Raw genomic sequence first — 23,951 nt, forward strand, 5'->3', positions numbered from 1 at the left:
AGAGATTTTTCACTTCTTGGAAGCCTTTCCCAGGAAATTCAGTTGTAAAATAGTAAAAAAAAAGGATCAATATTCTCATCCAGTTCCAAATATGCTGTTTACGATGTGTTAACTGGTGCTTTTCTTCTTCAGTTGTCAGCTAATGGTTGGCCATAGGAATGTAGTGAGTCTTTCCCCTGCCAGTTTGGAGGGCTTTTCTCAGATTGAATGGAAAGACTGCCATCTCTCCATGATCAATGAGACACCTTTTTCATTGCCTCTTTGGGATGACTTTAGGCCCTTCTTAGGGTCCTCAATAGGGCAAAATCGGGCATGGAAGGCAGAGCCCTGCCTTCCTGCACCCGTTTTGCTGTGATGCAAAACTGAAAGTCTTTGGCTCTTTATTTCTTTCTCTCTTTGTTGGAATTTTTAAGAAGCTACTTATATCACTTCTTGATTTTCTTTAGTTAAATTAAACTTGTATGAGGATGGTGGCTTTATTAAAAATGTTATTAATTTTCCAATTTTACATTTAAGTATTTAAAAAGCAATGTGTTGACTGGGTTAACCAATAGTTCAATAACATATAAAAATCTTTAGTACAAATCTTAAGTTACAACATCAAATATTTCCTCTCTTTTTCCCTTAATATCTACTATCTCGTATTTAAGCTAATACAGTTCTTATTATATCAACTCAGTAAAAACATCATTGTTACATTTATCAATAAATTTTTATCTTATACATATCTTAATTACTTTTACATTCAATCTTCATAAACAATCCCTGTCCTGTTATTAATTTTTCCCAGATTTTAATTTCCCATCAATATTCCAATTTAACATTTGATATTTATAATTTTCAGGCTTTATGTAACCAAAATTTCTCTTATCCCAATTCACAACAGAATCTAATATTCAAAATACACATTTTATCTATTGTTCTATTTCCTAAAAGTTATCTATTTCCTACCATATTAAATCATCTACTTAACAATACAATATCCCCTTTAATAAATCAAAACCATCATCTCATATAGTAACCAATGTTCCTCAAATAAAGGGATAGGAAGGCAATTCCCCACATATAACTCTGAAAGTCAGAAAAGTTTCACATTTATAGTTCAAGTAGGCCAGTTCCGCCACCCATCCATTCTCTTTACAGCTGAGTTTCTCACAGGTGGTACCAAGGTCAAAAGAGTCTTATCTAAAGTCTGGGCTTCAAGCCAAGTCTCTTTTAGGAAATAACAAGTTGTAATAACAAACATTTTAAGTTCAATTTTTTTATAATCCTTTTTCCAATTTTGTTTCTTTTTTGTAGATTAAAAACAAAAGTCTTCAATAAAAATAAGAAAACTTTTGGTCCCCAAGTTTCAGGAACATATAAATCCAATTAGATTAAAGTTGGCAGGAATAGCCAATACTCCAGAAGATAGGCTTAAGGTACAGGAGGATCTGGACAGACTCGAACACTGGGCGCTATCTAACAAAATGAAATTCAATGGTGGAAAAAGTAAGGTTCTACATTTAGGCAGGAAAAATCAAATGCACAGGTATAGTATAGGTGGTACCTTGCTCAATAGTAGTAACTGTGAGAGGGATCTCAGAGTCCTAGTAGACAATCACTTCAATATGAGCCAGCAGTGTGCTGCAGCTGCCAAAAAAGCCAACACAGTGCTAGGCTGCATTAACAGAGGGATAGAATCAAGATCAAGTGAAGTACTAATACCACTTTACAATACTTTGATAAGGCCACACCTGGAATACTGCATCCAGTTTTGGTCAACACGATGTAAAAAAGATGTTGAGACTCTAGAAAGGTACAGAGAAGAGCAACAAAGATGATTGGGGGATTGGAAGCTAAAACATATAGGGAACAGTTGCTGGAATTGGGTATGTGTAGTTTAACAAAGAGAAGGGTGAGGGGTGACATGAAAGCAGTGTTCCAATATCTCAGGGGCTGCCACAAAGAAGAGGGAGTCAAGTTATTCTCCAAAGCACCTGAAAGCAGGACAAGAAACAATGGATGGAAACTAGTCAAGGAGAGAAGCAACCTAGAACTAAGGAGAAACTTTTTGACAGTTAGAACAATCAACCAGTGGAACAACCTGCCTCCAGAAGCTGTGAATGCTCCAACACTGGATGTTTTTAAGAAGAGGCTGGCCAGCCACTTGTCTGAAATGGTATAGGGTTTTCTGCCTGAGCAGGGAGTTGGACTAGATGACCTCCAAGGTCCCTTCCAACTTATTGTTGTTGTTGTTGTTCTTTTAGTGCTTTAATTTCCCTGGGTAGTTAGTCACCACTATTTTTAGAGGGTGGGATAGAGATTCCTTTTCCTCTTTCCTCACAGGGGGAAAGATACTTTGAGCCGCTTTTACAGGAAAAGAAAATACTTAGGATAAAGAGAAGATTGGATCTCACCTAGTTTCATCCACGTTGCTTTAGAAGTGCTTGGTGGTCAGTTTGATTTTGGCTGTCTGCAGCTTAGTGATGAGCCATGTTGCAATGGCCGGTCTTTCCTCCGCCAGTTTGGAGGGCTGCCCCGGGTTGAGCAGAAGGGCTGCCACCCTTCTGCATTCAAGCGGGGATCCCCTCCTTGCTCTTCGCCCCTACAGGGGAACTTTTGACCCTTTCCAGAGTCCCCCAGTGGAATGAAACCAAACACAGAAGACGGAGCTTGCTGTCCAGCGGCCGCAGCGGCCACAATGACAAACTGGAAGTTTACTAATCAATTGTTCTGTCAGGAAATTTCTCCTTAGTTCTAGGTTGTTTCTTTCTTTGATTAGTTTCCATTCGTTGCTTCTTGTCCTGCCTTCAGGTGCTTTAGAGAATAGCTTGACTCCCTCTTCTTTGTAGCAACCCCTGAGATATTGGAACACTGCTATCATGTCACCCCTAGTCCTTCTTTTCATTATAGACATAACCAATTCCACCAACCATTCTTTATATGGTACAGTATGTTTTAGCCTCCAGCCGCCTAATCAAATTTGTTGCTCTTCTCTGTATTCTTTCTAGAGTCTCAACATTGTGGTATAATTATAATTAAATATAGGATGATTGGGTGATGAGGAGATGAGGAGGAGATGGTGATGATGATGGTGATGATGATGATGATGATTGATTGATTGATTGTTTATGAGAACTAGGCATTAAATTATAATCTTATATATTCTAGAACCAAGGGGATGCTTGGCAGGAAGCAAAGTTGAAATCCATTATACCTTCAAATTGGCTTAACAGTATATACAAACCAGCTCTTTCATTTATCCATTTGGTCTGGTTCAGACTAATTGTTAAGAAACAAGATAGATGCAATTATCTGCAGCCACATTTAATGTGACCTTATTGAACAGTGTTGTTCAATGCTAGGTGCAAAGTAATCATGGATTCATAGTTTAGTGTTCTTCATAACCTTTTGTGGTTAAAAGCAGTGTCAGTTATTGGAAAAATTAAAATATTTTCATTTGCCACATTTCCATGAATCATTTCAGGCTGCAAATTATCTTGAATTAGAATTAGATTTATAGCCACGTAATGCAATGGAGTCTTGAGGAGTTGGTTATAAATGCTAATTTGTCACTGAATTATTTGATGGCTTTGGATATGTCATATTTGTACTTTCCCTGTTTTCCTATCTATGATCTGGACACAATAACTACAAAGCTCTTTGGATATTTTCCATATGAGCTCAAAATATCTAACCAGGGATGTTTGGACAGTATATACTGCTTCATTTGCTTAATATCCTTTTTCCTCTCTAAGTTTGAATAAATTGACTTAATTATTTATAGTTTAACTGCATAATATTATGAATGTATGTATAGCACAGCCTTATGTTTAATATATAAAATAAAATGCTTGAGATCTTCATTCTCCTTTTTTTATTTGAGGGGTGTGTGTGGATATAATACATCTTGGTGAGAACATAGGTATCCAAATGTTTAAGATCAAAATAGCTGGTGATTAATTAAAGCCTGCACAAAGGTTTGCTTAGGAAATGTAGTCAAGGGCTGTTGTTACAAGAGACTAAACCTGAACCAAACTCAAACACTAGCACTTTTGTGACAAAAAGTAGGATGGGTACTATTGTATGTGAGAAGACCATTAATATGGATTTACAAAGTGAGAAAGAAATTGAGGTGATTCTTAGATTAGACAAAGTATGGATTTTTACTACCAAGAACAGGTTTGCAATATAAACTGGAAATCTAATTTTATTTTGTGTAGCACATAAAATACTGTTTTAAAAGTTAGTTATTCCCAAAAGTGATTTTATAGAGTTCTTATTTAGTTACATAAGGCCCAGTTGTGCTAATGTAATCTCTGTGGTAGTACAACAGCTTGGCAACTGAGACTTTTTCCAACACAGTTGGAACATACTACAAATTGTAAAAAGTCTCAATTTTTTTGTGTTGCATTATTCATTCCTTACCACCAACCTTAGATTTATTTCCTATAGGTGTAAGTTAGGGAGCTAGGCACTAGTGAAGTACATCCGTTTCTAAAACACTCCCATCCTCTTTCTCTCTCTCTTTCTCTTTCATTCTCTCCTGATACTTGCTGATACAGTAGGGACTGATTTCAGGAATTATTCTGCAAAATGGCTGTCATGTTCTTCATTACCCAAGCAATAAAATGCAAAAATAATGTCACAATTGACCCCCAAACTCCCCAAGCATGACAATTCAGCTTTACTTTAGGGACCAACTGGTTGTTGTTTTTTTCCAGTTAAAAGCTTATTTCTCTCAACTCATTGAAAGGGGGCCAATTTGCATGTTTTAAAAGTGAAATGACAGCGCAAACAGCCATGAACTGAGCCCAGATGGAAAGACTCATCTGTTAACATCATCACATTAACAGATGAATGTGAAATTAAAATTTCTAATTGTTTGATTATGTACCATAAAGTCGTTTTCAACTCCTAATGGCCCCTAGACAGATTTTCTCCATGGCCATGTACCCCTAAACCAGTTTTTTTAAGGTTCCTAATGGTGCACTCATCCCCAGTGTAACTGGGTCTATCCACCCTGAAGACAAGAAACAAAATGCAAGCAAAAATACAGTATATAACAATCTGCCAAAACAGCATTTGTTCTTTTGGCTTGGTTTGTTTTTTCTTAAAATATTTTGCTTTTTGTTTAAGATTGGAATGCAACCAGTACTATTCAGTGTACACTCAAAAATCTTTCTCTATGATGCTGGGTAAATCTGATGAAAGAAAGATCAGGGGAAAAAAGTATGTTCCTTATGTGCATAATTTACAGTAAATCTTCAATTTAATGGACTAATTCGAGAAACACACATCTATTAAGAAATGACAATTACATTTGAGAGTACTCACCTGCAGTTTAATGATGTCATTACACAAATAAGTCCAAAGATGCTTTTTCAAAAGGCAACTGGGCTTTCTTTGTTTTTCCTTGAAGATATTTTGCTCCTCATCCAAGAAGCTTTTTCAGTTCTGAAGAAGTTTCTTGGATGAAAAGTGAAACTGAAGAAGCTTCTTGGATGAGAAGCAAAACAACTTTAAGGAAAAACAAAGACAATCCAGTTGTCTTTTGAAAAAGCATGTTTGGACCAACCATGATCTGGGTAACTGAGAATCTCCATTCACATTTATACAAATAAGGTAAACAACATTATAATGCTTACAAAATGATCACTTAATATAAATAGCATTAATTGGGATGGACAGTAGGGTTTTTTTCATAGGAGGGCCATCATCTTTTTATATCTTTACAATCCATTGTTACTGAATATCTTAAAGAACACACTGTCTTTTACTGCTTATTGTCTGATTTTCATCCTACTTGTCCCTGAAGTCTGCAAGGACCTTCTTTGCTCACTGGTACACAACATTACTAGGCTCTGATTTAAACTGTACACTAAAACTCATACAGGAATACATTTTGGGTCCCACTGATTTTACATGCTTGCTTCCTTTCCAGTCCTCTTGAAATGAAGGAGGAGGAGAGGGAGGGCATCTTTGGATAAAGTTACCTGAGGAAACTCACTAAAAAAAACAGTGTTGAAAATGTGATGATGACAGTGGTGATATGGTCACAATTGTCTTTCTTCCAAAAAAAACCCAAGTGTTAGCAATAAATTGTGATGAATATAACACAAGCGATGGCCATGAGAAAAATAGCTATTAAATACTATTCACAAAATAAGCTCTTTCATTGGATGTTTTAAGTGCCCTTTCTCCATCTCAGGAAGAATGAATTATGGAGAGAACACAATTGCCTATATTCAGCCTTTTTTTTTCTTATCACAATTATGTAATGTTCACCAAAATGAAATTTCTCTTGCTCAACCTTAGGAAAATGAAGCAGGAACATATCCAGGTATGAACTCAAGTCTTTATCTGGATTGGCATCAGATAAGGTTCTTCTCTCTCTATTTCTTCCTTAAGCATTCAACTGAAGTTGACCTGTATAGCTTGAAAATCCCCTTGTCAAATGTCTTCAACACTGTAAGTTCATGGGCTCCAACTGACTTCTTTTTTTAAAGATTTTTATTCACTTATAACATAAAATACGAAAATACAAAAGCTAATAGAAAGGAAAAAAGGTAGGGGAAGGGAAAAAAGAGAAGTGTGAAAAGGGGGGGTGCCGGTGGCTTCCAACTCCCTCTGTTACAGTAGAATAAGGCATTAACATCGAATTTCTATAGTAGTATGAACCAGCTATTTCTATATCAACAAATCAAAAGTAACAGAAAATATCGTATCAAAAAGACATCCAAGCTAGAACTATTGAGAATGTTCTGATAGTGAGATCAGTGGAATGAACTGCTTCCATAAATTGTGGGTGCTCCATCACTGGAGGTTTTTAAGAACAGATTGAGGAGCCATTTGACTAGAAGATCCCTAAGATCCTTTCCAACTCTGTTACACCATTATGTGCTTTCTTCTTTCTTCAAATGGGCTAACTTACAGAATGTGTTCAAAATCCAGGACCCATGATTCCCAAGGAATTGACAAATTTTATAAAACTTTTATGATGTAAAAATTATGGACCCTTTTATGACATAATACAAAATATCATAAAACATTTTCTGTGATCAGCTCTTCGTGTTTGACTGTGCTATGCAGTCCAACATGGACTACTTTCAAAGCAGACTTCTTTGAATATCTCGCTGAATTTTTTAGAACTTTCCAAAGAGATTAGAAGTTCTCCCATTGTTGAAGGCATTGAGGATCTGGTAAGGAAATATATCTGAAATGATGAGCCAAGGAATTACGGGTTGTCTAGTTTTCAATAAATCTGAGAGAAGCCAAACAAATAACTTTTATACAAGATCCACTCTGGATCGGTCATCGGGACCAGAGTTTTACTCTGCTGAGCTTTCAGACTTGTGCTGGAACCTCTCTCTACTGGAATATATACTTTGGGCTATCCTATGAGTCGTATTTATGTGGTGCCTTCCTATTGGTTGATTGGTATGTTGATGGGCAGTGATTGATTGTTGTCAAATAACTTTTATGGATTGCAAAATGTTTTATGAAGCTAATATCAAGGAGAATTACAATCACTCCAGCAGTGAACAGGACCTTCCCCTCTCCAACCCAGAAATAATTTACATCAGAAGCATGAGTACAAAAGTGTTTTGATAGTTTCCAAAGAACCCCAGGACAAATGACAGATCAAAGGGTTCTGGAAGTAAGTTACCAACTTCTCTTGAAGTTATGTAAATCAATGGGCAGATTAGTTTCTTGTCAAGTAGGTATCTTCACTACTAATTAAAAAGTGAGTAACATTATCACACCTCTTAATTGAAGACAAAAAAAATCTTGTTCCTCCATAACTCATCTGCCTTTCCAAAGTAGTCACCTTTAGTTCGTTAATAGTTAGGCACATTTTGCTATGAACCTTGGTCATGCAATCATTTATAATATTGAGTGAGGGACAGGGACCCCCTTGAGAGCTTCAAGGTGCTAAATTGTGCTAAAATGTCAGGAGAAAGAAGAACAACTCTTTTCCAACAACCTTTCCAAGCCAAGAAAAGTCTGCATAAGGATCACACCAAACAATAAAAGCTAAATTTAAAAAGCTGGAAATACAAGAAATCCTAGGTTTATATTGATTTTTGAAATAAAAGAACCAGTGTTTCTTTTTCCTATTTGATGTAAAATGATTGGAGATGAGGGTGAGGTTGTGTATTTAAGCCAGCATAAATCCCTTATTGCCAATGGGGAGATATTCCTCAAATTTTCCATTTGCTATGCTCTACATTTGCCTCCAAATGTCAACAGAAAGAGCTGGAGTGGCAAAAAAAAGCAACAGCAATCTTTGATGGTACTTGTTTAGGAGAATATTTTATCCGCCTGTATGCAAATCTAACCTTTTTAATATTTGAGTCCAATAAGCCCAAAGACAGGATTTCAACAGAAAATGTTTACTAAAGACTTTTCCCCCTAATAATCTATTGATTTTAATATCCATTCAAAATTCCCGTTGAATGTCAGTTTTTCCCCAAAGACTGCCACTGCAAATAGAGCATATTTCATTTATTTATGCCATTTGAAATAAACAGTAAGATGTGAATAAACGTTATTTTTTGCTTATGATCCAGCTTTGAGATCCATAATTTAATTATTTGTTCTCCGTGTATATAGTCGGAGGCACATTGAGATGGCACTCAGAAATAAGAATGTAAAGAGAGGTCTCCTGAGTCAGAACAAAGACCCATTAATTCCAGATCTAGCCACATGGATGTGATTTCTATGCAAAAATTTGTTTTGAGCGCCATTGAATCTTTCCCAACATGTTAAGCGTGCTCCCTTATTGTACATAGAATTCCTTGTTATAATATAGATCTTAATTAAGATAATATAAATAATATGTAGATTTTTTTTAAGCTAAGCAATTTTTTCTTGCATCAATCTTATATAAATAAACGCAACAGTTTTTTGAAAGCAAAGAAAACCAAACCCTTTAAAAATAAAACTCTAAGGATGTTTTTTTTTAATGGACTATATAATTGCATGGGAAAAATAATAATATTTCCCCTTGATTCATTCTGTATTTAAAAAAAATGGTTACCCATAGTAAGAAGTTAGCAAAAAAGACAAAATCTGTTCTCTGGTGTTCCCCTTTTCTTGCTATTTTATCACAAGGTTAAACTCCCAGTACTTCCCCTTTTCCTATTCTAGAGTGTAAGTTTAACAGTATAATTAAACAAGTGCCTTTTTTGAAGAGTATCATGGCTTATGCTTCATTTAGCACAACAATGTGGTATTAAGGGAATTGGCAATGTTCAGTCTTACAAGCACATCATGAGAGAAAGAAATTAAATGTCCAAGGATTGGACCTATCCCAGCTTCTATATGGAGTTTATTTCTCTTTTTGTGCCAATTTCCACTCTAGGCATCAAGGTTATCATCAGATTCAATGGAGTCTACGGTATAAGGATTTTCCTTGTAGAATGTCATTGCTTTGTACTAGAGCACAAGAAAATGCTTGGTTCAGTCTCAGTCATTTAGAACAGGGGTCCCCAAACCCTAGTTTGTGGACCGGTACCAGGCCATGGCATGCCAGCAACCGGTCTGCGCAAACAAGCAAAGCCCCATCCATGGGATGCAGGCAGCACACAAAACCGTGCACTCTCTGACCCATGGAAAAACCTTTCTCCATGGAATGGTCCCTGGTGCCTAAAAGGTTGGGGACCTCTGATTTTGAACCATGAAAAATCTTTTATTTGAAATACTGGAGTGTTGATGCAAATGATAGTAAGTTAAATGGATTACCAATCTGATAAATAAAGAGACTCTATTTGGCCTAGTAGTTAAAGTGCTGGCCTAGAAACCAGGAGATTGTGAGTTCTAGACCCACCAAGTGGATGACTTTGGTCCAGTCACTTACTGTCAACCCAACCCATCTGACAGAGTCGTTGTTGTTGTGGGGAAAATAGGAGGAGGAAGCTATGTTGGATATGTTTGCCATCTTGGGTTATTTGTGAACAGGCAGGATACAAACAAACAAAATAAATTTATAGTTGGGTGAACAATAAGCCAATGGACTTCCCCAAATGCTAGCTCTGGCCACCTACAACAGAGGTCCCCACCCCACAGGTCCTAACCCACTGCCTGGCCATGACCTGTTCAGAACTGGATTGCAGAAGCAGTGGGTGAGTACATGCACAGCGGCAACGCTTGCACAACCCTTGCACAAATGGAGCTGTGCATGCATACACTTGTTTGCCATTCATGCAGCACCATCATCCACTGGTCTGCAAAACTGGAAAGGTTGGAGACCAGTGATCTATAAGATAACATAAATTCTTCCTATAAAGACAGATTTGTGTTTAATTTTCTGGCTCAAAAGCCATATCTTGGCCTTGCTCTATGCTTTCAAAATCTAAGAATATCAGAAAGATTTTGCTAAAGCAAGAAAATATTTTTGGCCTTTTCTTTTGGCAAGACAGAAAAAAGGATTTAAATGATGATAGACTTTATAAAAAAAACTCTCTGGGAAAAACAAAAGGAGGGCATTAAGAGGTGGTGTTTCAATTTTCTAAAAAAATCAATTTGTTTTCTTCTTAGATTGTGTTCTGCTTTTCTTTAACAAACAAAGGTTATTTCTTCTGATTGTCATGCAAGGAATTTACTGATCTTTAAAAATTCTCAATCTTTTCTCAGCCTAACTCTTATCATCTTTCTCTCAAGCCAAGTGGCTGTTTGGCCATGATTTGATGTCTGTGTTCATGTGCTTTGGAATTTGCTGCCAAATTCAGTGAAGAAAAGTGGGTTTCCTGGAATATCCAACTCCAGTATTAAAATGTATTTGTTCTTTCTAATGTTTTAACAATTCTTCCAGAAGCTACATGTCCCTATGAGTTAATGAATTCTTTGTAAATGTGATGCTTATAAGTAGGACACTATAGGAAAAATAATAGATCAGACTGTGAGATTAGAAAGAAATTAAAGTTATAATATTTTAATTGATTTATAGGGTTGAATCATTCTCACCTTTTTCTATGCAGGAACCCATCATAATTTCCCTTAGTGGTTAATTTTCTTTGGGTCTGACTGTCCATCATATTTGATGTTAAGAAAGAATTTCCCTGTAAATCTAGATTTTTCTCTCCTTATCCTTCAAGGCACTTCACAAGGTTATAATGATAGAATTAAAATGAAATAATTAAACATGTTACATCCCTTGACATTGAACAGTAGGAATTTTTAAAAATCAGCAACAATTAATAAACAGCAGAAGTAATTAATGAATTGCAGATTGTTTGTGTGGATCATGTCCACAAATGAGGCCCAGAACAGCCTAATATAAGGCTGAAAGTGTCTCTCCATCTATTTTGTATTGATGGATCTCCAAAGTGCCACCGTTGATTACATCCATCTATCTGTGTGTGTCTTAAGTATTTCAGTTAGCAGATAGTACTGTTAGTATTCTTAGACAAATTCTCCATAGAAATCTTTAAAGTCCAAACCCTGTAATTCAAACTCACCCAAAATTGAACAGCTGCCCAAATAAGTAGTAACAAAATGCTTGATCACTTGTCAGTATATTTACCTTTGAATTTAGTGGCAGTCAAGTTTCCTGGAGCAATAAAATCTGAATGAAACCAATGAATGTCTCATGGAAGTGAAAACTGCTTTCTCTAGACAAGACTGGAAATTAGACATTAAGTTCATACCATCAACTTCTGGAGGCAGACTTACAATAGGTCTACCACTGAGTGGGCGAGAACAGCTACTACAAGATTATCTCTTGGTAAATAGCAGATTGACTACTGTATTACAAGAGAGTGGATAAGAAGGTCGTAGTTATTGACCATTACAAAACCTCCCACATGGATTAATCATCAGTACATGACAATTGTTAGGCTTTGAAGGTATCCTGTAATAGCAATTTCTCTGTGGCTATTGAAGTTCCTCAGAACATTCTCTCTTCCCATCTCTAGCACCATAACTGAAATAATCTCTGTAAACACAGTTACAAGAATTATTGGCTATGGATGGATCAATACACCTACCTTATTCTTCAAACCCAACACATCCTACACTTAGAATCATAATTCAGATTGACAAGCTATATAGATTCAGATCCCTATAGACTGAACAGTTTCTCTCTGTTGCCTCTCCAGTTTATCTTGATAGCATACTAAAAATCAGACAGGACAAAACTTCCATCTTCTTCAGCCTCTTAAGTAAAACATGCTCATTATTAAATCATGGCTGATTCATGTCTTGTTGCAAACCTATTCAGTGTTACATAGCCTCACCATAAAAGCAAAGGGTTGTTTGACCTGACTGATCAACATAATGTGTTTAGGAGAAGGTGGAATAAATACGGAGGTTTTGGAGCCTGATTTTTCCCAATTATTGTATCCTAATTGCATTCTCATGTCCCTTTTCCAGTATACATATGTATGTTGATTCCTTTCCCTTTTTCCATAGGCTTCTTTCATAGATTATTGAAGTCTATAAAACAAAACATTTCAAGCAGTTGAAAGGTGTTGCAAATGAGACATGTTTAAGAACCACAATGGACAGCTATAGTCATGGAGAATTGACGGCAAATAAGTTTGCGTTCTGTTGTCTATGCACTGGAAGGAGAGATCATATCTTACTGCTCTGAGATGGGTGATGATTACATTCACTTTAAAAAGACATGGGGAGAAGGAGGGAGAATCGGGGAGATGTCAACAGGAAAAAGAATGCATTACATCTGTGCAGGCACGGCTTGTTCCTCATACTGTGACAGCAAGACAGCTTTTCTGTATTTATTTACAGCAAAGCTTAATAATTAATGAACACTTATTATTATAGCTGCTCTAAAACCATATGGCATGCAGGATGTGAACAAATCTTTTGAGACAAAGCACTCAGTGGAAGCGTGTTCTGATTTTGCTACTTTTTCTTAGAGCAGAAGGCGAGGTGCTTTCAACGCATGGAGTGTTTACTTGCAGGTCTTCATTTAAATAGGCTTCTGTTCTTTTTCTGCTCAGGCTCTTGCTTCGACAAATTGCTGGCAAGTATTAGCCAGATCTTACATCTATGGAACTTAGGAGAAGCAGTGAAGTCAGTGGGATGCTAAAAAGTTAGAGATGGCATCTGCTCAGCTACATGGCAGATCAAAGCCATGGCATATGTGTCTTCCCCCCTCTACACAGTCCAGAAATAACTATGGTATTTAAGTGTGTGGTCTAGGAAGACATCAATCAATTCTAGTAGGTTAGACCCATAATAGACATGTGGTAAGCAGTCAGAACATAAATTTATCAAAACAGAAACACAAAACGATCTCAGTCACCAGTTCTTGGATTAAGTAGCTGCATTCAGAAGCTACAACCACGCTATATAGTGTTTAGTACATTGAATTGAGTAATGAATTTCTCCTTAGAGAAATAGGAATTGGGTTGGTGGCAAGACTTTGCCCTAAAAAATGAGCAAATGTTTTTCAGCTTAAAAATCATATGCTACTATAAAATTATTAGCTTATATATATTGTCAAAAAAACTATGTGTTGTTTTTAACTACTGTGAGCGTCAAACATCTGCTTCCCTGTTTTGTAATCATTTTTAAATGCAAGAATCTCAGGGATTAGATGATCGTCAAGGACTCTCCTTTAGCCATATTAAAGATGCTGTTGGTTTCATTCGCTATTTTACAGGTAGTCCTCCACTTACAACCATTTATTTAGTAACTGTTCAAAATTACAATGGTACTGAAACTGACAACTGACAACTGACTCATATTTATGATGGTTGCAATGTCTCAAAGTCATGTGATCTCCTTCTGACAAGCAAAGTCAATGGGAAAGCCAGATTCACTTAATGACTTAACATCTATACTGATTCATTTAATAATTGTGGCAAGAAAGGTCATAAAACGGGGCACAATTCATTTAACAAATGTCTCACGTAGCAACAGAAATGTTGGGCTCAATTGTGGTTGTAAGTCGAGGACTATTTTTACTTTATTTTAGCCTTAATTCAGGATCAGCCTTTTTTTGTTGTATCTTTATAGGTCCATGAAATAAATGACAGGTCTGTTGAAAAACAGGCAACAACCATGGCTAGATAAATATTATTTTATTTGTTTGTTAGTTCTATTTCTATAGCCGCCTACCTCGGTCAATGACTGTTTAGTTAGCTGTATTCTGTACTGAGGAAATAGCTTGTGTATGCAGTGTGTAACATCTAAAGGAGTGAAAACAAACTCAAACCAACACTAAGTTACAACAAATTATGGCCAGAATGCAAGTGAAATGAAAGAAAATGAATTGGCTGACAATGGTTTGATAGGCAATCACAATCTGAAAAATGTCAGTAGGATTAAGGAAAGACGGTTAATCGTGCAGTGCAGCTTACCAGCCATGTTGCAGTGGCTGGCTGTTCTATTTCAGGACAATCCTCAGTTTGACGGTATTTTCTATTTGCAGGCCAGGTGAATGCAAAGAGAGGAGCTGCACGGTTTATTATTCTTTGTAATTAGTGGCACAAGCTGTTATGAGTAAAGAAGAAAACTTGAAGATGCAGTCCACTGCTTTGGTCATGCCAAGTTAATAGAACGGCTTCTGCTTATATCTTTCCAGGAATTTGCTGATTCTGTGTACCAAATAATTACAGAGAAATTTCAGGAGGTGACGGATAACTTTGCTGCCCTTCATGCATGTCACAGATCCCTTGCAGGAATTGTAATGACTAGAGGTAAGCATCCAATTTTCTTGCTTTTTGCTTAGCCTATAGTTTTATTTATTTTAAGAAAAGCCCATCCATTGATTACCCTAGATCAGACATGCCAAACTCACGACGTCATGTGATGTCACACGACGTATCGGAGCTTTTTCCCCATTGCCAGAAATGGGGTGGGCACGGTTTCCTCGTGACGCGTCCAGCCCGCGGGCCAGCAGTTTGACACCCCTGCCCTAGATAATTGAATATAAATAATATCATTCTATCTGCACTTAGTAATTAAAAGTGTGAGAGAGATGGTAACACTATTCTGAAATTCAGTGCAGTCATTGCTGTAGTTACAATATTAAGTTCATCAGTCTGAATCTCCAGTAAGCTATGAAGCTTTTAAGTTGAACTCTCCCAAGCTGCTTTGAGCTTCTCATAATACAGCAGGAAAGTGAGATAATGTGCTTTAAATAAGCATATAAATAAAGCATATAAGCACTTCCCCCCGTTTTATAATGTTATGGTGAAGATAAAGTCCCATTTCAGAGGAATGATGGGATGCAAATGTCTTCCTTTTCCGGTCATTAAAGCAGCCATGTCCTGTGCAGCACTTATGCATCTTTTTCAAAAGCTGTTTCAGTTTATGTGTTCATGTGTTTTTAACTCCACCCAAGGAACTGCTAGTAAAGCAAAGGAGCTGAACATACGTACACATGTGGAGACTGTGGGGATGATCTTCAAAACAGCCATACAGATCCTGCAAAAGCTGTGGCTGTTCTAATTATTCCAAGAGGCATTTCCTGCATGCTAATATGTTTTATACCTATTTAATTTTTTTAAAAAATAACCCCAAACAATTTTCCTCAGCGCATAAATTAGTCAGGACGCCATCTGCAAAAAAACAGAATTATTTGTAAAGTTGCAACATAGAGGTGTTTAACTGACAGTTTATAAAATAGCTTCTGCCTGCCATCTGCCTAAATCATCACCCTTATAATTTCAATTTATTAATTCCAGTCTGGGATAATAGAGAATAAATCCACACCATCTTCTTTTCAAATCCTTTGATTCTTAGTTTATGTGTGTAAAAGTATTCCTTGACTTACAACAGTTCATTTAATGATTATTTGAAGTTACAATGCCACTGAAAAAATGACTTATAACCATTTTTCACACTTACAGCTATTAGAGCATCCCCATGGTCATGTGATCTAAATTCAAATTCTTGGCAACTGACTCATGACAGTTGCAATGTCCTGGGGTGATGTAATCCCCTTTTGCAAACTTCTGATGATCAAAGTCTATGAGGAAGCCAGATGCTTAGCAATAGAAATTTTGAGCTCAGTTGTGCTCATAAGTTGAGGACTACCTGTATTCACATTCAGACATCCATAGGCATTTTTTTATCTAACTCTTTACCAAACTGTTATTCCTATAATTATTTCATTTATATTTTCTGCTAGGGAAATATCATCTCATAGCAGTTAATTCAGGTACAGAAAGGTGCTGGTAGAAATAATTATCTTTCTCATACATATGCTTTATTGAATACTGGTACTACATCAGTAAGGATATTACCTTAACATCTATTCTAGCTGCAGACAGAAATATATTCTTTGGCTGACAAAGACTATCATTGGGATTGTGCTACAGCATACCACTTTGGGGTGTCTGTAAAGTATTAAAAAGTGTACACATCTATGGGGAATGAGGTTCCGCCTGTTTTTGTGTGCAGCAAACATTAAAAATTGTCACATTTTGATCACATCATCATGATTGCCATCTTGATTTTTTTTTTTATTGAAAAGTTTTATAAAATACAATTTTCCTTTAAAAAAAACCCCTTCCCCCTCCCTCCTCCCCTCCCTACCTCCCCCCTATCTCCCCCCCTCCCCCTCCCCCTCCTCCCTCCCCTACCTCCCCCCCTCCACTTCCCCTCCTCCCCCCTCCCCCCCCCCGACTTCCCAGAGCAAAATACAAGGTATATATCTAAAAGGCAATCATAAACAATCATATACTAACAATTATAAACTCTAAAATCCATCACTCTCTAGCTTGTATATAGTAAACCAATCCTTAATAATACTAAATATATATAAAAAACTAAAATAAAAGAAAACTAGCATCATTCCCATCTATGTTCTTCCACAATTCACTATTACCTTAACATATTCTCATTTGCACATTAATAAATAGTTCTTACACAAATTAACCCACATTAACCCACAAAACTTTCTTCCTCTTCCTCTGTAGTAAGTTGTCCATTAATTCCAAATTAAAAAAAAAAATCTATTACCATACATAGCATCCCAAAACTTTTTTTTTTTTAAAAAACACAACTACCACTTAACTGTAAATATTTTGTGGAAGTTCCATAGATTTCTACTGGTCTTATTTTTTTTTCTTTTTTGAGCGTTTTAAGGCAGCACACGTCACCCTCTGTTCTCTAAGATCATCCAAAAGAGTTGCAGCTTGAACTCCTCCTGTACCCTTCTCGTCTATCTGTGCATCTTCATCCTCTTGATGTTCTCCTTCTCCAGATCCCTCTGCAGCTTCCAGAAGTGTTGATGGGGTTACTTCCAAGACATTATTATAAAAATCATGCGCTTGCTTCACATTACTCAAACAGTATCTTTTGCCATCATACATGAAGCTCAACCCAACTGGGATCTCCCATCTGAACCTTATATCTCTTTGCTTGAGCTCTTGCACAAGAAATATAAAATCCTTCCTTCTCTTTAAAATCTTTGGAGGAATTTCTTTTAAAACCAAAACTTGTTGACCAGCAATCACAACTTTGGTATCGTAGGCAGCTTGTATAACTTCATCTCTAATTTCCCTTTTTACAAAATAAACCACCACATCTCTAGGCAACTTTCTCTGTTTAGCAATCCACGAATTCACACGGAACACTTTGTCCATACCTTGTTTTAATTCAGATGCTGGATGGTTCAATACTCCCTCAAAAGCCTCAGAAACCAGCTGCTTTAAATCTTCCTTAATATCCTCTTTTAGGCCTCTAATTCTCACAGCAAACTGCATCTGGTAAAATTGGGCCAAGCTCTGTTCACTGTCAATTTTGTCTTTTAAATCTTCAATTTCCAATACTTTTGCTTCTAATAAAGCATTCTTTTGAATCAAGTCTTGCACTTGATCATCCAGCACCTCCACACATTTAGCAACTTTTTGCACTGAGGACAAAATGTCTACCTTCATTTCTCTAAGTTTCTGTTCCATCCTTTCTTCCATTCTCTGCTCCAATTTCTCCAATTTCTCCTCCATTTAACACCCATTGACTCCAAAATTAACTGGGTATGTTTTTCAAGATCCTTCGATGTCAATACATCAGGAGAATGCAACGCCTGCAGCAATGATTGTTGTTGCACCGGAGAATTTCCAGCACTCCGAAAAGTTCTAGGGGGAGGTTTAGCCGCCATCTTTTACTTACAATTGTGACGCACTTTCACTTTAAGTTTTAAACAAAGTCCATCAAGCTTGAGAGTAAAATAAAATCTTCTTCATCTCTTCATCTTTCCCTCTTGTACTGCTCTGCCTGCTCTTTCCCTTTCATAGTCTCTCCTTCAAGCAGGCCATCTTGATTTTTTTAACCATATCCTGCAGATATCCATGATAGAACTATGAGTCTAATTTCCTATCTTTTATTATGGCTTTTCAACAGTTTAAAAATGGCATTTTTCATTATGCCCTAGAATTGCATAGATGAAATGTAGGAGCAGGATCTGATTCCAGCTGGGTTCCCCCCCCCCCTTTCCTACATAAAGTTTGATTTCAACTCCAGAGTATAAAGGCTTGAAATAGTGTATTAAATGTAGACTGTAACCTCATATGCATATGTTTAGAGTTTGACAGACAATTTTTCAGAGAAAGCAGGAGGTATCCAATGCATATTCAGAGGAGCTTGCTAAATTATCTGGAACAAACTGGCATTATGCTGTAGATTTAGGCTATACGATATGTTAAACTGCTAGCGGCTCCAGCTAGATCACTAGACAGAGGTGAACCAGACTAAACGAAAGTACCTACTCCTCAACATAACATTCCTTGTCAGATTGGAGAACTCAACTCAAGAATGCAGTGAAAACTAGCTGGTTATCTTGAACCAACTCTTGGTTTAGGAGAAGCCAGTTCTAAATACCTATTCCAGGGTAAGAAATCATAGAATAGTGAGAGCCTCCAAGATACATATAGGCAAACACTGAGGTCCTTGCTGAAGAAGGCACTTCTGGAGAAAATGACAGGTCAACAATCTGCTGATATAACATATAAGCACAGAAAAAAAGCAGAATCAATCCTCACTAGAAGGGATGTCCCCTATTTGGCTTTTTGATCAAATTTCACCTGTAAAGATCACTCAGTTTATAGGAAAAACAGTACTGTCAGCAACTGGAAGTGAAGATGTGCTAAAGTGCTCAGTTATAGGAGAGAGCACCTTATGAATTAATACTTTGGTTCATCCTAGTGAGTTTACAGCCAAAACAGCTTAATGTGTCTCAGCAGAGAGTTGTTCATTCATTCATTGGTTTATTCCTGCAGGAACTGAGGAGACACTCAGTGCTTCATGCAACAAAGCTGTAGGCTTCAGTGTGAAAGGCTCGTATCTGAAAGCAGCTCATATCTGGAAATTCTCTTGAATCTGTTAAACAGTTAGCTATCCTTCTGCATTGAATCTTGGTCTGACTGAATTCTCTAATCCAAGGGTCCCCAACCACCGGTCCATGGACTGGTATCGGGCCAGCAACCGGTCTGCACAAACAAACTAAGCCCCATCTGTGGGAGGCAGGCATCACACAAAACCACACCCCCTCAAGTTCACGGAAAAACTTCTCTTCTGTGAGTTAAGGAGAAGTGGGTGGAGGGGCACAGTAGCTAAGTCCTTGCTGACTGGACCCTCTTTGCTTTTAAACTGCCAGAGGCTGCTGGGGAAAGCTACAAAACTGTGAGTTAAGGAGAAGTGGGTGGAGGGGCACAGTATCTAAGTCCTTGCTGATTGGACCCTCTTTGCTTTTAAACTGCCAGAGGCTGCTGGGAAAAGCTACAAAACTGTGAGTTAAGGAGAAGTGGGTGGAGGGGCACAGTAGCTAAGTCCTTGCTGATTGGACCCTCTTTGCTTTTAAACTTCCAGAGGCTGCTGGGAAAAGCTACAAAACTGTGAGTTAAGGAGAAGTGGGTGGAGGGGCACAGTAGCTAAGTCCTTGCTGATTGGACCCTCTTTGCTTTTAAACTTATATAACTAAACTTATATAACTTAAACTTATATAACTAAAAATCAAAAACAGTAGCTGTACATTCAGGGCAAGTGCATCTGAGATTCATTGTAACTCAGCATGTTTGGTTCTAATAGACGAGGACTCAGAGTGGGTTAACAATGAACGAGTTTATTGAATACACAAGTCAACTGTCAACTGTCAAATGTTGCAACCCTTTTATAGAGAAAGCGTTAGAACTGTAACCAATCAATGGAGTCTCTTTTCCCGCTCCTAGGTTATGGCGTCCAATGATTGCACCTTAATTTCCCGCTCTAAACCTTACTATGCTGCAATCTGTTTGCAATCTATTAAGTGCCTTGTTAATAACTATTTACATACACAACACCCCTTACCCCCCAGTTGATGTTATTTCTTTACAAAATCCTTTAAGTATTTTGGTGGCCTATGTATTCTAGAAGGGTATCTGTTACTTTGGCTGCTAGGGACCCCTCTTCCTGATTGACTGCTTGGCTGCTTGTCACTGCTGGACCTGGGCTCTGGGTTACTGGACTCAGATGTTTCCCTGTTGCTGTCTTGTGTATTAGTTTGTGTTTGGAAATCAGTGGTCACTGGCCTACTTCGCAGGGGTATTTCCCATTCAATTTGACTGAATTGTTGTTGTTGGGTACCGGGGGATGGGTCATTTTGCCTATCCTCTACGCCACTCTCTGGCCTGTTGTTATCGCTGAACCTGGATGTACTGTTTCCCCCTAGTATGCTTTGGTCCCCCTCTACTGGCACACATCCACTAGATCTTTTCCTCAGCTGGTCTATGTGTCTTTTACAGATCCTATTCCCTTCCCCCTCAATAGTGTACGACAGGGGACCTAAGATTTCAGTCACCACCCCAGGAATCCATTTGTCCCCTTGGGCATAGTTTCTGGCCCAGATCAAATCCCCCACTTTAAATGTTCTGTTAGGAATGTCCAATTCAATGTTTGGTTGAAGTCTGTCAGGGTGTAATCTGTCCAATTTGGTGGTTAGTCTCCTGCCCCACCTCATTTCAGCTGGACTTTTCCCTGTAGCAGAACAAGGGGTCGTGTGTTGGGCCAACAAGAACTCGGCCAGTCTCTGATGCCAGTCACCTTGAATGATTCTTTTTAAAGTGTCCTTCGTGGTCCTCACATTTCGTTCAGCCAAGCCGTTGGTGGATGGGTGGAAGGGTGCTGAAGTCTTGTGCTTAATCGAGTTGGCCTTGAGGAAATCCTGAAATTCAATAGATGTGAATTGTGGCCCATTATCAGACACAATTAAATCCGGCAACCCATGAGTGGCAAAGAGGCCCCTTAATGCCTGTATTGTTCTACCTGAAGTTACTGAACTGACTGGTACTACCTCTAGCCATCTAGAGTAGCTGTCAACCACTACTAGGAACGTTAACCCTTGGAAAGCTCCAGCAAAGTCAATATGAATCCTGGACCAAGGATTCCTAGCTAGTTCCCACTTATGCGTACGGATGTGTTGTTGTTCAGGCCTGGAACGTTGGCACAGATGGCAATTGGCAACACATTCCTCAATGTCGTTGTCCAGTCCTGGCCACCACAAGTGACTCCTAGCCAACGCCTTCATCCGTACTATTCCAGGATGTCCCTCATGTAATTCTAGTAGAATAGCTGATTTGTGGATTCCTGGAATAACTACACGAGTTCCCCAGAGTAAGCATCCCAAATGAACTGACAGTTCATCTTTCCTTCTGAAATAGGGACTGTATTTTTCGTCCGGTTTGGCGTTAGGCCAACCACTCATGACCCAGACCATTACTCTCTTTAAGGTGAGGTCCTTATTAGTTGCCTCGGCTATGTCTTTAGCAGTTAGGGGCAAATCAGGAATGTCCTGTAGGGACATTATTTGTCCCACAGGTGCAGGGTCCTCCTCTGTTATGCTTAGGGGCAATCTGCTAAGAGCGTCAGCATGTCCCATGTCCTTGCCTGGTCTGTATTGGAGGGAAAATGAGTATGCTGAGAGGAAAATGGACCACCTCAGCATTCTGGGCGACATAATTTGGGGAGTCTGTTTATCTGTGGTAAACAGTCCCAGCAGGGGTTTGTGGTCAGTCAGTATGGTAAAGTTCCTACCATAAAGGTAGTCGTGGAACTTTTTAACTCCTGCCACTATAGCTAATGCCTCCCTGTCTATTTGAGCATAATTGCGCTCTGCCTTGGTTAGTGTTCGGGAATAATATGCAATGGGTCTTTGTATTCCTTGGTTGTCTAAGTGGCTGATCACAGCCCCTACGCCATAGGGCGAAGCATCGCACGCCAGGTAAATTGGCTTGTTTTCTATAAAGTGGGTTACAGTTGATTTACTGGAAAGGATGTCCTTTAAAGTTTGGAAACTCACTTTGTGTTTGTTCTGCCATTGCCAAGGGGTCTTCTTATCTAAGAGTCTGTGGAGGGGTTCTGCAATGGCAGCCTTGTGTGGCACAAACGTGTGGTAAAAGTTTACCAAGCCAAGGAAGGCCTGTAGTTCCGCCTTGTTCCTTGGTTCTGGGGCCCATTTAATTGCTTTAATTTTGTCAGGGGTAGGGTGGATTCCACTTTTGTCAATCCTGAACCCCAAAAAATCAGTGGATTTAACCCCTATGCTACATTTTTCCTTTTTAAGTTTCAATCCAGCCTTCCTAAATCTACCCAGTACCTGTTCCAGCCGCTCTACTAACATTTCCTCATCCTTTCCTGCTATTAGGACATCATCAAAGTAAGGGCATACTCCAGGTATGCCCTTTAAGGTCCTCTCCATCACTTCTTGGAAGATGCCTGGAGCTGCTGCAATTCCAAATTGCAGTCTGTGGACTCGGAACGCCCCCTTGTGGGTAACAATCGTCTGTGCCTCTGCAGCCTCTTTAGAAACAGTCAACTGTAAGTACGCATGCGCCAAGTCTAGCTTGGCAAACATGGCGCCGTCCTGGATCATGGCGAGGACCTGCTTCACCGTCGGGACCGGGTAAGCATGCTTTTTCATTCCAATGTTCAGGGTGGCCTTGTAGTCAGCGCAGATTCTCACATCCCCGTTAGGTTTGAGGGGTGTGACAATCGGCGTTTCCCACAAACCACCCTCAACAGGTTCTAATACGCCCTGGCCTACAAGCCGGTCGAGCTCGGCCTCGATTTTTCCCTTTAAGGCAAAAGGTACCCTTCGGGCCTTAAGCCTGATTGGTTTTACTGAGGGGTCTAGGTTAAAGTTAATGGGGGGCCCTTTGTACTTGCCCAGAGATCCATCGAATACGTCTGCAAATTCATTGCAAACTGATTCGAGGGTCTTATTTTTAATCACTGAATTTATTCCCCCGATCCAAATTCCCAGGGCAGGGAACCAGTTAAGTCCGATTAAGCTGGTCCTATTCCCCTCTGTCACAATTAATTCTAAAAAACCCTTAAATCCCTTAAATTTTACGCTAAGGCTGGTCTTTCCTTTTACTTTTATTGGACTTTTTTGAAAGTCCGTTAATTGAATATTTGTTGGACTAAGTGGAATTCTCTTTCCGCTTATTTGTTCAATTCTCTCAAGGGTTTCAGTGGAAATTATTGACACTGAAGCCCCTGAGTCTATTTCCATTCTGCAAGGGACCCCTTGCAGAAGGACTGTGATTTTTAATTTTCCAACTGGAAAATTGTGACCTTTTCCCAGCCTCCACCCATTGACTCGCGCCACCTCCCCTAGCTTTGGGATTTTAACCCGGGGTTTAGGGGTCTCCTTGCCACTGGACTTAGGGGTTACCTTACCCTCAGGCCACACATCGACTTCGTTAAGGCGGTTGTCGCGAGCACGGTTCCTGCAGATGGCCTGGATGTGGCCGGTCTTGCCGCATGCCCGGCACTTTGCGGAACGGAATCGGCAGGAGGCGCGGGGATGGTTGCCACCGCAGCTGCCGCACCGGTTCTGGGTGTCAATGTCGCGCGGTCTGGTTGCGGTGTCCCGCCAAGGTCGTTGTGACCCGGTCGGTTGTCTTTGCGGAGTTGCGGTTTGTTGACGGCGGCCAGGTTCAGGCCCTTCGCTTCTGGGTTGTCTTGGCGCCAATTTTCCAAATCGCCTGGAGACTTCGGCAATTTCTTCCTCCCAC

The 23,951-nt window shown here is 38.8% G+C and overlaps 1 protein-coding gene across 1 annotated transcript in view; it reads left to right on the top strand.

The window, feature by feature from the left end:
- ADARB2 (adenosine deaminase RNA specific B2 (inactive)) overlaps nt 1-23,951 on the top strand; it is a gene marked incomplete at both ends in the record, with an annotated part of 478,028 nt that overhangs the window by 379,160 nt on the left and 74,917 nt on the right. The window contains one exon of the mRNA XM_083378222.1: nt 14,537-14,651. Coding sequence (XP_083234348.1) covers nt 14,537-14,651 — 115 coding nt within the window. The remainder of the gene's footprint in view (nt 1-14,536; nt 14,652-23,951) is intronic.

Source organism: Vipera ursinii (genome assembly GCF_947247035.1).
Source record: "Vipera ursinii genome assembly, chromosome: Z".
Lineage (NCBI taxonomy): Eukaryota > Metazoa > Chordata > Lepidosauria > Squamata > Viperidae > Vipera > Vipera ursinii.